Source organism: Neolamprologus multifasciatus, chromosome 22, assembly GCF_963576455.1.
Source record: "Neolamprologus multifasciatus chromosome 22, fNeoMul1.2, whole genome shotgun sequence".
NCBI classification, from domain to species: domain Eukaryota; kingdom Metazoa; phylum Chordata; class Actinopteri; order Cichliformes; family Cichlidae; genus Neolamprologus; species Neolamprologus multifasciatus.
Window position 1 is genome coordinate 24664621 of NC_140459.1, and position 15929 is coordinate 24680549.

Here is a 15929-nt window from a genome sequence, read left to right on the forward strand (position 1 = left end):
GGTAGTTACAGCCAGAATATCAACCAGGAATCTGGGGGGGAAAGTTATAAATTAATTTGCGTGTCGCTGAGTGGAAAAAAACCCCAAGCAAAACACGACTCAGTATTTGGTGTTTTTGGTGCTGTGGTCCCAACTACCTGCAGATCATTAACAAGGTTCTCCCGTGTAGTGTTGGGCTGATCCACCATGTTTCTCATGATCATTTGTAACTGATTGATCGATATGATTGTAGTCAGTCTGTGGTAGCTGGAAATGTGGGGACCTAATACTGCTTTAGAGATTGTTTATCTCTTTAAGAGTGTGCAAGGGGTCAAATAAGCTGCATTAATCATACTGCGTTCTCATTGGTAGCTGTTTCAACTGCTCACCTTGAGGCTGAGTTTTTCTCAAAATCTGCTCGCTTCTCATCATTAATAGATTATGTTCTGCTCCTACTTTCTGTGATCTGAGGTTATCATGTCACTGTGAATGCTTCCTGTGTGAGGATGCAGCTTAATGTGTAGAGAGCTTAGATTTTAGATTCCCTCATTCCACAAAAAATCCCCAGAAATAAAGTCTACTTTTTACAGATCCTTACCTCCCAAAGGAAACTTGAACCAGCTGAACTCAACCTGCTTCAGAAATTCGATCACAAACAACAGTTAAACGACGGAGGTGAGTGAGACGAGAAGTGGAAGAGGAACTTTAGGAAAGGGGAAGGAGGCTGTTGAGTCAATAGCGGCAGCTGCGGTGTTCCAGTGTGGGTGGCAGCCAAAGAGGCACAGCTGGGCCAGGGGACATCGCGCTGAGGCTGGTAGCGGAGCTTTTACAGCAAAGCACACACAGCCGCACATCCTCACTCAGCAAACACAAGGATAACACAGCAAATGACTTCTCGCCCGCTTGTTGCAACAGGTGGACGACTGTTTCAACACGCGCGCACACACCCGGCGCTGGCAGGCAGCTGCCCAGCGACAGATTCTGCTCCTTATTGTTGGCAAGGCCATCTCCCCTGTGCACTCGAAAGGCAGCGCTCACGCTTTGTTTTCTCCAGGCGTGCGTGCACGCGCCCACACCGACCACCCCGTCCTTTGTCCCTTCGGCATTTCTTATCAACTCTCATTCGAGATGTTGCGGATTAGCGGGGTTAAATTTCACCAGATCCCAAACGAGAATCATTGTGGAGCATCTGGCAACCCACCGTACAGTATCTCCCCTTTTATTTACCACCGCTCCACTCTGCCCAGGGGGGAGGTTAGCGACTGCAGAAGGGAATTGTAGGAGGGTGCTGAGAGAGATAAAAACACAAAGTAAGGAAACAGATAGTGTCAACAGGAGGGCGCAGAATGCCCACTGCTGATGTGAAGTAAATATTAGAGAACCTGAAGGCGAGATCGCCAACTCTGCATCTGGTGCAGGTACGCCAGGTGACACTTGCTGCCTCCGCCACCTGCCTTGTATTGTGCCGCCAACACAAAAGACTTACCTCCACACTCACATGCAGGAACCATGCAAATGGAATCAGAGGCTTTGATTAACAGTAACTGCTGTTTGACAACACACAGACAAGCCCGACTGAGTTGAGGACAAAGTTTTGAGGATAAGTGGTGCACACAGATAAGCGGAGAGGGAAAAACACATGCTGTGAAGCCAAATGATGCAGGTGCAGGGTGAGATTCTGCTATTAAGGAGCCTTTTGTTTGTTTTTTGCATTTGAACCTTGTGTCAGATTAATTTAAGCACAGCTGGTCTCAGCATGAAAGAATAAAATATGTCACGTGTTTAAATGGCTGACTGCAGATTAAGCCTACAATATGCAAATTTCACCGAGTGGCAGTTGAACTGCAGTTTGTACCAAGAGTGAATTGTAAGTGTAGAGCTGCCGGGTGTGGCTGTATGGGGACTCATTGTTCCCCCACACACACACAGAGCCACAGTCAGTCCTCTGACAAAGTCAACACTGTTAGTTATACAGTCATACAGTCAGGACTCTGTGTCTCTCTGTGATAATGGAGGCCCAGACGGCTCCCAGTGGAGTTCAGTCTATAAGATGTCTGCTGCCCTCAAATCCACAGTTGACTTTGTGTAGAAAGGATTAAGACATAATTGAGTTGGCAAACAGTGCTTTATAGGTTAATGGGATTCGCTTACCTGAGAGTGTGAGTTTAACACACATATATTCTAATCAGACTTTGAGTTACCAAAGTTGGAAAACCAGAACAACCCCAGATTCACGCGTTCTGTAGATTGTCCAGTTTGCCTAATTTAGAATGAGTTTTTCTAACCTCTAACTAACTGGGAACATAATGGTGTGGCTACAGAGATGATGTGTTATATATTATTCCTTTGTGTTTAAGGTGTCGAGAGTCTAACGTTTATTTTTTAAAAATTGCATTCAATGTAAAAATGATATGCATTGCATGCAGAAGTATGCAATGTTGTTTTGTTGTATTTTGATGGAAAAAAGGGAAACGGCTGCAGTGACTGTGACCTGCAAACATGCAGAGTAATGCAGTATATGAGGCAAAATCAGAGGTTGCCCGTGGTTGAGGTGAAAAGCAAACATTGTCCAAAGAAGTGTTGAGAGAGCTCCAGAAAGCCTGGAGAACCATTTCCTCGTAACCACTTTAAACAATTACACGAATGTCTGGCTCCTTGGAAGCAGATTTTTTTATTTATTTATTTTTAATGGAAGGATTTTGCACAGTACTGTACATTTGACCCATTCGTTAACATTTACCGTCATCCACCATGTTTTTCTGTAAGCTTGGCAACTTATAGACAAAAATGTTCTCCAGCTTTCCGACTCGTCGTTCCGGGCATTTTCGCAAATTTTCCCTTTCAGCCAACCGAACCGAACACGAAGGCGCAAAAGCACAACCAAATCCCCGAGCTGTAAGCTGTCGAGTTGTATTCTGGGTAATGTAGGCTCCAGTTTTTAGCATGAAGAAGGTTTGAAATAAGGTTCTGCTGCACCTGCACGTGCACGTTTGTTCAGTCATGGTTGCTGCTGTCTCGTCTGGAGTCAGGTTGGTTTCTTTTAGCTGCGTCGTGTCTGAGTACAGCCTCAGAGTTTGCGCCTCTCTCGTGCTTTCAGACCGCAGTCGTAACCTTGATTCCTTGAAAAGATAACCATCTAGCTAGCTTTGAATGTCGTTTAAACCCTGTCTGTTTGTATTTTCTAACCATCTGGAGGAAAAACTCTTTAGTACAATAAAAGGAGAAAGTGAAGACAACTTGTGTGACAATGTGTCATAGTGTGCACTGACACAAAAGAGTCAAAAAAATGGAGCTCAGACTCTTTTTTTTCCCCTGTTTTCCTGCTCATTTATTTAATCATTAAAAAGTTGCATCTGTTAGAAGTCACTCTGTGCAAGTTGCACCGATCTAAATTTCCACGGTACGCCTTGAAGGGCAGCGGCTCTGGATGCAGGCGAGCGCTGGGATAGACAGAGAGACGAGCGGGGCAAGGTCTGGTGCTGCCGTTCCCGAGGCCTGGCCTGGAGACTGCTGACTGATGCAAAATAGAAACACGGGGGTGGAAGAGTTCGAGGGTGAGACAGTGAGTGAAAGCTGAAGCGAGACTGATGGCGGGAGAGAAAGAGAGACGGCGCACAAGACACGAGGGTGGAAGGAAGGAGGGGGGGAGACATTATCGAGCCAGTGTGAGTCAGCAGGTTGATGGAGCTTCAGGGTGCGGCTCCAGCACATCGCCGCTCCTGTGCGTGTGTACCCAGTTTGCCTGTCTCAGCCGTTGTAGTTTGCAGACAGACCCTCCGGAGCTTCATTGTTTTATTTATATATATATTTATTTATTTATTTGTGTACAATGAGCACTGTCACTGTCAGAGGTCTGAAAGTTTTTTTCAAGGCTATTTTTCCCCTCCACCTGTTTAATAAAAATAAATCGTTGGAAACACTGAATCCAATATCAAATCAAGTCCTCGTTGTCCTTGTCAAATGTATAAGTGTGTGTTTTTGACCTTTCTGTGTGTATGTGTGTACAGGACCAGGGGACAACATCCCTGCAGTGTATGGCCTGGATGTGACGGACGTGTCACGGTGGGAGGAGACGGTGCTGGACCCTGCACTGCAGATACTGGACAGCCTCAGTAAGGTGGGGCCTCAGCAGTCTAAAGTGGCAGCTTCCTGTTGGCTGCTTTCATCTGGTGCTGTGGAATCTTTCTCTTTTACTTCAGTTCCTTTCGCTACTCTTTATCATTCTTTTATCTTTTTCATTGCGTACTTTGTGGTTTTACATTTCCTTCCTTTCATCCTTTTGCCATTAGTGTGTTCCTCTCCTTGTTTGCTCTTATTTATTCCTCCTTTTGAGGATATGCCCTTTTTACTTGGATTTGCCTTATTTGGGCTTTTTTTTTGTCCCATTTTTATTAATTTTTCTTCTTTTTATTTTTCCTTTCTGCGATTTCCTAATTCTTTTTTGTCCTTCGGTTGTCAAAGGGTGATGGCGTGTTGTCGCCACACCGCCAGGCGGGTGGACACCCGAGTTTGTGAATAATATAATTTGAGAACGAGGCAACATAGAATTTTAAAATTGACATCACAGATGAAACTATTAAAAATGTTTGAATCTCAGTGACCTCGATGTCAAAGTCGAGTTTGGGCTTTGGTTGAAAAAGGAAAAAAGGCCTTTGTTTGTATAAAATTGTCTTCTGCAACACATGTTTGCCGTTAGCCGAATTTAGGTTACTTGTTTGCTTGTGATATTTAGCATTACCAAACTGCTTGTTTTTCCACGGTTCACCCATTCCCGGTGAACTCCACTTGTCAACCATTCAGCATTCCGTAGACTCATACGTCTCTCCATTACAAGATCTCGGAGGATCACACAATCGGGCACATTTATGGGACCATAAATCATGCTTTACTCTGCTGCCTATCCGATGTTCTGCTTCCGTTCCCTTTTTTGTTCCCTAAAAGTTTGTTTTAGCACTTCATAAATATTTTTTTCAGATTTAAAGCCTAAAAAAACCCAGACTTTTTTCGCTTCACTTCTCAGCCTGAGGAGCCAGCTATCGCACCAGTCAGAGCGCAGGGGGCGGAGCAGAGAAACAAGCGGAGCCACCACACGTGTGACCTGTGTGACAAAGTGATCATCGGTGACCTGGAGTGGACAGGTGAGGCATAAGCATGTGGGGGGGAAAAAAAGCTGAACGTGAATATAGACGTTTGCTAACAATACTAACATGTTCGTCAAAGCACCGAGGACAAGCAAACTGAGAAGTACTAAAGAAGTCGTACCATGTTATGTATTTGACTGTTTAGCGGTGCCTTAAGATTCCTGTGGAGATTCATGCCCAGTGCCAAAAACAGATTTCTTTTTCTCTACATGCTCACCTGATCACCTCTGGGCCCTGTTGCACCAAGTCTTGTGACTTGGTCTCTTTCTCTGTCTGTCTTGCTAAATATATCCAAGGAGTGTCTTTTATCCTCTGTACCCGCAGCTCACCTGAAATCTAAGAAGCATCACTATCATGTGAGGAAGAAGAGGAAGTGCGAGCCATCCTGTGACCAGTCGCAGAGGACCAGCGCACCTTCCAACTCTGCAGCAGAGACTCTTTCAAAAGACTCTTGTGATACTGTTGCTCCGGGCAGCGGTGATCAGGACTCTTCTGGGACGACACATGAGGAAGTACCAGTGACTCTTTAAAAAGCCTGCACTGACTCTGATCCACATCCATCTTCACTCAGGTCTCCATCCAGTACTTATATGATTAATTCCTGGTTTCCATAGGATCGCATTTATTTATTAATTCCTGAATTCCAACAAAAAAACCCGCCTTCATAGATGCTGATGCCCTCGAGCTTCAGGTTCTTGCAGCATTTTTTTCCTTTTTCTTTCCAGTAGCAACACAGACCGAAGTGAATAAAGTACATGATTTATGGCGTGTGCAGGCAAAGAATAAAAAAAAACAACATAATGTATTTTTTACCACTGCCTGAAAATCTAATGTAAATTTTAAGAGAGAGGTTTATTTTTCTATTTTTTAAGACTGTGCTGTATATACCACTGCTATGGACGCTCTAGTTTGTCAGCATTTCAGGCTTCAGGACAGATTGTTAGTATTAGGCCCGGTCACCTTTATTTCAAATAAACTCCCAAAGTTTTCTCAGCTCATGCTCCGAACCTGTAATCTTGTGACATAAAATATTTTATTATTAAACATATTTTTATTAAACTGAAAAAAAAAGTCTCTTTCTGGAATTTCCCAAAACTTTATAGAGAATTCAAATGAAATGAACACTCAGAGCGCGCACTAACAATGAAGGTCAAGGTCAAATGCTTAGCCAACATAGATACTGTTGTCTGCTGAGGCCTAGTGTATTGTTGTGAAGTTGGTAAATGATCCATAAAAAAGATTGTGGGTAATATGAACTTTTTGCTGATTTACTGAACAGCTCGAGCTGGTTTTGGGGTCTACCATCACGCAAAACTTGAAGATGATATCTTGAAAACTGTGGATGCTAGACCGTTACAGACAAACAGAACCAATTACATACACGTTTAGGGGGAGAAATCGGGGGGACACGGACTTAACGCTATAGCATTGACAGTAAAGACAGCTGTGGACCTCCAGCCTCCACCCACTGTGGAAGACAGAGCCAAGCTGCAGCAGACTCGGGTCTTTTAGGAGACTGCAGCCATGCAGAGACCCTCATGGACTGCCAACCAATGCCTCACTCACACGTCACCCCATGTGGTCAGGTGAGAGACCCTCGATGACATAACGAGTCCTTCCCCAGGTTTACCTGACGATAACTTCTTTAGGTGATCGGACGCTCTCCTTCTCTCATCTTGGCTCGAGTTTGGACTTTTAGGAAAGAAGCATTTGGATCCCAATTATGTCGTTTTCGTAATCCTAGGAAGTCTAAATTGTATTTATCCAAGTGACGGTGCTTATATGCCACTCAAGCACAAAATTGGATTTCAGGGGTCTCTCGATGCGACAGCAGCAGTTTAACCTTGGTTTCATTAAGCTCTCATTGGCCTGCTGACACAGCACTGAGCTTGGTCCTTTGTTTGCCGGCTGCCACCTCATTTTACACTCATGAAATATGTTGTTTCTGGTCTTTTGTTCACTAGTCACCTGATTGGCGTGGTTTATCTCCTGAGTGGAGCCCAGCCGAGCTCATTTCAGCCCTGACGGTGGTGTAAACCACCAGCAGGTCAGGCTGTGAAAGGAGTGTGTTTTCACAGCGGTGATTGCAGGTCTTTGTTTATCCGGTAGCGTGCGCTACCGCTTTCAACCCGAGGCGTGTCTTCCCCCCGCTGTAAAGCCACAATACCTGGCATCGCTCCAGAGGCTTTCTTTGGCAGTGCTTTTCCGTCTCCTCGCCTTGCTCCTGCGTTAACGCTCTCTGTCTTTAAGTTTTCAGTTGCGGTCTTACAGTCTGAGGAATCACAGAGTTTAGTTCACAGGCTCCCAGAAGTTGACCTCATCCACATGGCTAAAAATATTTCCAGCAGCATAATAGCTGGAAGTGTGCGTCTGTCTGCGTGAGTTGTGTTCCACATTCTCTCTCTTTCCAAACTGGGTCAGGCCTCTAGCTTACTGGGGTATTACCATACAGTACGGGAGTCACAGTGATAGCAAAGGTCACTGTACGGCTCGTGTCTGGTTTTTATAACCACTCCTCTGTTTGGATGGTTTGTTTTTCTTTCCTTCTGTTGTCCATTTCGAATCAGCTACGGCTCTATTTTTTCCACTGCAGCACTTTTTTCATCTTGGTGATCTCTGTAATGAAAAAAAAACCAACGAGAGGGATCTTTGAATGAAGAAAAAGCATTACTGTCAGGCATCCAACGTGCTGTTAAATGCCTCGCATTTTCTTTAGTAATTTTACACGTGGTGTGTAGTTATCTTGAGTGGCTCAGCGAGTCTGGCATGGCACCTCCAAGCACCGCTGAATCACCTCACATTTAAGAGCCAAGCTTGCGCAATTCGGTGACATAAAGCACCTTGACTGGAATGCCAGTCAAGGTGCTTTATGTCACAGTCACAAGGCTAATTAGCGATGTGCATACTGTGAAGCAACGTGTCATCGATGCACGCACTGAATGAATAAAGATTTGAAACAGGCTTGGGGGGGGGGGGTGTACTGCAGCTGTAGCTGCCACCCTTCTTCTAAATCTACCCTATGTATGTGCGTGTGCATGTGTTTGAGTTTGCATGCATAGCTGCATCAGTTAGTGAGCCATACAATGATTCTCCCAGTTTCAGCACTTTTCTGCCTCTCCCTCTCTCTGTCCAGTCCTCACCATAGCCAGTCAGTATTTTTAAATGCTCTGAGCACATACCGCCCCATACATGAGGCCCAGTATAGGGGAACTGTACATGCGGTAGCCTAAAAATGTCCATTGGTCTGGCCTGTTCACCTTGGGGCCTTGGCCTTTAGTACTCCATATACTGCCTCCTGCATGGGCTGTAAATCAACGGTATAAACCAGACTTCACACAACCTCACGCATTGGTAGCCTGACTCTCCAGAGCAGAGCTGATATTAGCCTGCCTGACAGCTCAACAGAAAGAGATTCTAAACAGTTTACCAAAGGTGGAGGCTCAGCATGTTTCCATGCTAGTTGTTCATAAGCACCTGCAATTGGCCACCTCAAATAATACCCATGAAAACATTTTGATTGGTCTATTTTTCTTTCAAGCAGTAAGTGCATTTTTACCGCTGAGGTACTGTTAATTTCAGTTTCTAGACCAACCAAACTCTTCGATTAAGGTGCACTCCATCTGTACTGTTAAGACACTGAAAGGAGGCTGCTGACAATTTAAAGGAGGGAAAGACAAGGCTAGGAAACTTTAAATACAATGTTTGGGTTTCTTCAAGGCCTCTCTCCACTAATTGGAGTCATTGAAGTCATTGAACTGGACTTCTCAACCGTGTTTTTGCTGCTAGTGCCTTTTAGAGCATTACTGACAAATAACCCGGCTTTATCAGCGCTACAGGCAGAAGGATTCTGCTTCAGATTTGATGACTGAAAATGTTGTACTTCATTAGGCTGTTAGCAGTAATGAGCAGGTGTCTGTGTTTTGCAGTACTTTCTGGATGCAGATGTTAATCAAGTTTGCTAGCATTAGCCGATAACTTAGCACTGGTCCTCACGTCAAAATACAGCTCTACAAAACCAACATGGTGGTAGATGAACTGCTAGCATCAAGGCCTCACTTGCGCAAGCCTAGAGACTAGTCACGACCCCCTGGCAACCTCCAGTCACAAGGTAAAAATGAGTATTCTCCAACTGGTTTGAGGGTGGTCGCTGGTTGTTGCTAGGCGGAATTGGGCATTAGGCTAATTAGGTACCTTAGCTAAAAGCTTTTAGAGCTAAAAGGTACCTAATTAGCCTAATGCCCAGTGCTTAGGATCAACAGTGGGTCAACTGGAGTTAGATTGGTTTCCCAGCTCATTCCTGCAGCACTTTCTGTTGGTGCTTTTCAGATTTTCACCTATGAATAGAAGTGGCCTGTTTTCAGTCTTTATGCTAAGATTAGCTCCAGGCAGTAGCTGTTTAATTAGCATAGCATAGAGATAGCTATGTGACTATTCTCAAGGAACTTCCTTATAAAAGAAATTGAGTAAACTTTCCTTTGATGATTTCTTGTAAAGTAACTGTGATACTGTCTTTTTAACCAGTCAGACCTTTATTTTAGATCATTCTCCTCGTTAATTTTTCTAGTTTGTTCTCTAATTGAGCTCAATGGATGTCTGTATTTGAGCTTTGTGGGCTTCTCAGAGCTCTGCTTGTAGTAGTGTGTCACCCAGTGACTGTGCATCTAGGTAATTTGAAGTCCACCTAATCCTAATCTCTAATCCCGTTTGACTAAACATTCTCTGCCATCTGGCTCTGGCGAGACGAAAAAAAATGCTTGCACGTATCTACACAGGCAGACATCTAATCAGATAGGTGGTAGCCAAAGTCACTGTTGAAATGAGGAGAAATATCAGTTCTGCTTGTGCGGAGAATTCTTGGAGATACCAGAGAAGGCCAAGTCTTTGCCGGGGGGCAAAATAATAGATACCACACAGCCTTTTTAATCTCGTTTTGTGGCGTGTGAAGGACTTGTCTGAGAATGTGTATCTCTTTTGTTGACACTATAGGCGCAGACGGTTAAAACCAGCAAAAGGTCAACTATCAGGCAGTGAGCCGCTCAGAGTGCGAGCAGAGAAGATGCTAGGAGCTCACATTTGTAGCCTTTGACATCTTTTTTTTCTATAAAGATCAGTGTGTGTGTGTTTGTGAATCCCTGCTTGCGAGCTGGGGCCACACTGTTTCCATGCATATAAGGATGAGGACAAAGGGAGTTTCACAAACCTGTGAGAAACACAACACTGCAAGGTGTGACTCAATAAGATAAAAGCGTATTGTGTTGTTCTGTGTGTGTGCGCGTGCACGAATGTGTTAGTCTTGTTTTCTATTACAAGTACCACAACAAAATGCAAGGCAGTCGCTTCTTACCTCTGTGGCGACTGCATGTGTTTGTAGCTCCTGCAGTATAGGTGTAATAATTGCGTGTTTGCACCTGTATGCATTATGAATTGCACACAGATGGCCAGAGCTACTCGGTGAGGGATGTGTGTTGTTGCAGCCTAATGCTGAGATGCTGTATTATAACATTTCAATGTGATGTATGCATCCAGAGCCAAGTGCAGACCATCATTTATTTATGTGTGTGTGTGTGTCTATAGGGAGGAACTAGGTTCACTGAGTTCATGCAGCTCTCTCTCTCCTCTCTCTCCGTCTCTGTGTCACACTGTCTGGTTCCTGTAGTGGTCGCGGTACATGAAAGAGCGGCAGAAGGAAAGGGAGAGGAGGAGATGTGATAAGATGTGAAAAGCCTTTAAGGAAAGTGTCATAGGTGCAGCTTATGCATGGCTCCCTATAGTCTCTCTGTCTGTCCTCTCTCGCTCTCTGCTGCATATTTCCTGCCTTGGTTATGTAATGCGGGGGCTGCTCTGTACTTTTTTCCTTCTCCTTTTTCTTCTACCCTCCCCAGTGCAGAGCATGACATGCCTTCCTGTTTTTCCAGCAACCCAGTGAACTCTTTTCTTTTTTTCCCAGGGCAGTGCTTGCCCATTTTCTATTGTTACGTATTGTATACATGGTGCTCTTATTTTAGATAAAGCTGTTTGCACTTGATGTATTGTGTCTGGCTGGACTCATAAATGTCTCCGTCCTCACACTTCTTGGGTCTGTGTGTGCGTGTCTCTCACTCTTCTCCACACTGCTGTCCATCTTTCCTCTCTTTTGTGTGTCTGTCCACTTGCTTTTCACCTTTGCTCTTAGGCAGGAAATGGGTGTGCTGGCTCATAAAGGACTATCAAAGCAGCCTAACTCTCAGTTATGTGTAAGCATGCGTGTTTGTGTGCTTATTTTCATTGGACGTATCTGTGCACTGGGAGCAATGTACTCTCTGCAGTGTATAGAGTGTGAGACAAAGGGTGTGTGTGTGTGTGTGTGCACATTGCCATTGTCAGTGAGTTAAGCGCTGTAGCCGGCTTTTTCCCGCCAGTGCGGTGTTTTGTGGGAGGGGTTTTGGCTGCGCTCAGCAGCAACAAAGAGCCTCTGCTTCCCGCCTGATATGCAAATAGGTGTGAGGTGGGCGGCGCTGGGAGCCTCCCCTAATGCAAAGCTTAACCCTTTCACTGCCAGGGTGAAGGTCAGTCGGTGCATTGTATTAAATCGCCCTTACTCTGTTCACCAGGACTCTGTGACAGCATAGGGCTGCACCTACTATCTTAAATGAACAGTCTTTACTTTTAGTCTGAATACTATACAACAAGTTATTTAACCCATTGTGATCAAAGGTCTCTGTGCTGGAATATTGTCTGGCTTTATATATACTCAACTTTCCCCTTTATTGGACTTTGTGGACTTTCCTGGTTGTTCATTAGGAGGACATAAACACAGCATTAATTGTACATCTGCAACCGTGCACAGCTTGACCATCAATGAGCAGACAAGCAGTGTAGTCGAAGCTTTTGGGGATTCAAGGCCAATTGTTCTCTCTTCCAAAGAGGAGCATCAGCTAAAGCTTGTTGATCTTTGAGTTTGGAAAGTCTAATCTCTGATTTTGCAACTTTATTTAAAGATTTGTGTTCTGTGTTCATATGACTTAATTTACAACTTACTCCTGTGTGAATCCTTTTGTGAAGGGATTTATTTTGATTTTATTGACATCGCCACGCTTTCGGATTTACCAGTGAAGTGGTCAGAGTGGTGAGATCATATTCACTCATGGCCACAAAGATAAACATGTAGCTGTTGATCTGAAATTGGTGCAAATTTAAAATACAAATAATAATATATAAACTTTTAAACCTGCGCTAATTGTAAGTGAAAGAGTTGGAACTCTAGTATTAATTTACAAGTGTTGTAAAACTGTGCGATTGTATGTCTGTGTGTGTGTGTGTGTAACAGCACATGGCTCTTTTATGTAAGTGTGTTATAAAACCCAGTGTAACATTAGATGGCGTGTATGCCAATAGCAGCTGTTGTACACGTACACACACACACACACACACACACACGTGCACTCCTTCACACACCTCTTCATGCAGTTCCTATCAAAGCGCCTTATTATATGAAGACGTTAAACATATTAAGCACAACACACACATACTTCACAACTCCAAAATATTTTGTTTCAGTATATTGAAATATCAGTTTCTGCATTACAACCTGTATCAATAAGCAGATATTCTAATACCTCTACTAACTTTAATGAGAGCCATAATTTGCAAAATGACCTTCTTAGCACGATACAAATCACTGGGACTTGAATCTAGCTTTTTTTTATTTTTTATTTTTTATTTTTTTACATCATAAAGTCATCGGGTCAGTGTTTACAGGGGGCATGAAGCAGAGGGGTGTTTTACCCATAGAGTTCTCTAGATTCCCCCTACTGGCTGTTAGACAGAGTTGAGCATTAATGCAACTCATTGACTTCTTTTACATTCCACTATGTGTAACTCGTATATACAGCCTGTAGTCCTAGTAAGGTCCGGGGCGACTGTGCATGGCCAGCGCAGCTTAAAATTTCTCCTGGCATTGATTGTCCCAGTTTCAGGATGTCTCTTGGCAGGATGAAACATCAGTCTAGGAATACAATGAACGTAGCTGCATTGCATTCTGGTCCTGATGCAGTCACTGCAGCTGCTTTCGGTTCCACCAAATGCACCACGGCGCATTTTTATAAGCTTCCCTGGAAGGTGTGCTTTGCACAGAGCAGGTGGGAAGGGTGGCAAATCAGACACGAGGGCAGCATTTTCAAAATAAAAGACCCTGTGCAGATTCAGCATACTGCTTCTGAGTTGCTCTTGGTGCGATTCAGCACAAAGACGTGCATGTTTTCCAGACGTCAGTCTCCCAAAGATTTTCTCTGATTCTAGGTTTTTGACTACAGTGGTGGAGAGCACTGACTTACACATTGGTCCAAAATCTCCCATCTGGGTCAAAGTTTGCAGACTCTACATTTAGATGGGGACAGTGTTATCCTGACAGACATCAGTCCCCTCAGGAGATGAGTCCTTAATTAAAGGATAAAGGTGATGACTTGAAGCACCTCTGTATTGGTTTCTAGTGACCTTTTCCTCCAGTGGACAGCCTAACAGAACCCCCTGCATACCCAGGCACAAATATTTAGATGTTTGTTTTTTTTTGTTTTTGTTTTGTTCTTCCCATTAGACTTTGATATTGGTGTTGTGCAATTTGTCAGCCGGTTGCTTGAGAAATATTTGTGTACTCGGAGGAGAGTAGACACAGTAATGTGTGATATTTGATCCAAGGAAGAGAAGTTGTGCAGTGTGCCCTGCTGATTATAAACAAGTACAGTTGCGCATTAGTTTTTGTACCTCACGGATTCAGTTACAACGTTTTCTATGTTTCTGTTTTACACAAATCAGGTGAGTTTGAGGTGTTGAGGCCAAGTCAACACTTCAAACACGTTGAGGTGCTCCTCAAACCTTCCCTAAATCAAGTTTACTTTGTAGGAGGACGTGCTATCCTGCTGAAAGAGCATTCAGGCAATACTGTTTCCATGAAAAGGTGTACTTGGTCTGCAATACTGTTTAGGGTAGGTGGTACATGTCAAAGTAACGTCCACATGGATGGCAGAACCCAAGATCCTAGCAGAATATTGTCCAAACCATCACGCTGCCTCTGATGGCCATCCACATAATGTAAAAGAAAACACTGATTCATCCAAGCAGGCCACCTTCTTTCTTTGCTCCAAGGTCCAGTTCTGATGCTCACGTGCCCATTGTTGGTGCTTTTAACCGTTTCAGCAGGGATCAGAATGGGCACCCTGACTGCTCTGCAGCTACGCAGCCCCATTTGCAACAAACTGTGATGCTCTGTGTATTCTGACATCTTTCTATCAGAACCAGCATAAATGTCTTTTTTAAAATTTCAGCTCCAGTTGAAAATGTTGGATCAGACCACCGCTGCCAGCCTTTGCTCCCCTTGTGCATCAGTGATCCTCGACAGCCCATTACCCTGTCGCTGGGTCGAAATGACATCTCGGTCATTTTGGAACACTGTTGGGTTGTTTCTTCTGCAGTATAAGATTTTCATGTGGTTTCATACTCGGTGCTCAAATGTCTTTTAATAACGTGAGCATTATTAGCTATAGACACGCATTTGTATCTAGCTCAGCTCCACACATGCACAGCAGTGAGCTCTGTCACAGCTCTGTTTTCTTTAAAAAGGCTATTAAACTTTTCCTTATTTAGATCTTATATTTGGTACACTGGTGCAATTGTTCAGTTCAAGTAATGATGTCAGTGAATGTAAAAGTAATCTACAAAAAAGCAGACCGCTTTAATCACTTCCTTTAGTTTTTTTCAAGTGTTGGTTCTGTATGACATCAGTGAGAGTGGATATCCCAAATATAGTCATTTTAGGTACATAGCCCCTCCCACTTTGTATTTACAAGGGACAGCCAATCAGAACAAAGTAAACTGGTGTCAAGTAATGCTTTTTTACTTTTACTGAGCGTTTTTTACAAAGCTGGCTTGAGGAGAGATGGAAGAGCGCTTAAATGGGTTGTTTCAGACAGAAGGCCACGTATAAGATTCATTATTAGTATAAGTAATAGTAGTAATTTTGAATAACGCAAAGCTACTCTTACAGATTGCACTAAGATCACAAGCTTAAACATGTACAGTGAAGTTTGAAAGGAGTTTTAACTTCCTCTTCAAAAGGATATTGTGTGATTATAGGCTGCCATGTGCAGGGCAAACATTGTGTTAAATGTATTTGTCCTGCTTTACTAAAAGCTGCAAATTTGAAGTATGAACGCATTAAATTATCGCTGAATCTTTTATGTTAAGTTGCCACAGAACGGTTGTCCTCATGTCGCGCTTTCACATTCAGGCATGTACGGGCTTGTTAAAGAGCAGAGAGAACTGTTGCTCAGCACAGTTGGTCAGCACATTTGTACAACAGAGCAGTTGCTAACCACTCTGACGCCGCTCAGGCTGATTTACATTGTGGCCCGCGAGGACAATGACTGTCTGCTGATATGAAGTAAGCCATGCCAGGACTAGTTAGAGAGGGAACGACAGAGTGGGCGGGAAAAATGCTTACTTGTGTGTGTGTGTGCGTGTGTGTGAGAGTGTGTGTGTGTGTGTGTGTGTGAGAGAGAGTGTGTGTGAGTCCAAGTTCAGTGAAAGGCCGCGTGTGAACCCAGAGGAGGGAAACCACTGTTGAACGTGTATCGCGCTCATTTATGCTGATAAGGTGCTCTCGCCTTGAGGACAGTTAACGGTTAGTACTTGATCTGTCGGGGGCCGGGCCGTCGTGCGGAAGGGAAGAGAGCAAGAACAACAAAGTAATAGGGGAATTTGCAAATCATTTCAGGGGAACTTTTTGAGTTATCTGAGATAACTTTGTTTAAAGAATCTAACTGAAAAGGACATTTC

General features: G+C 43.8%; 1 protein-coding gene across 1 annotated transcript in view; it reads left to right on the forward strand.

Moving 5' to 3' along the window:
* The window catches only part of trit1 (tRNA isopentenyltransferase 1), a 48719-nt gene extending 35903 nt beyond the window's left edge, over positions 1 to 12816 (forward strand). The window contains exons 9-11 of the mRNA XM_085148424.1: positions 3987 to 4096; positions 5000 to 5117; positions 5445 to 12816. Coding sequence (XP_085004550.1) covers positions 3987 to 4096; positions 5000 to 5117; positions 5445 to 5650 — 434 coding nt within the window. The 3' untranslated portion in view covers positions 5651 to 12816. The remainder of the gene's footprint in view (positions 1 to 3986; positions 4097 to 4999; positions 5118 to 5444) is intronic.
* Positions 12817 to 15929: the final 3113 nt, after the last annotated feature.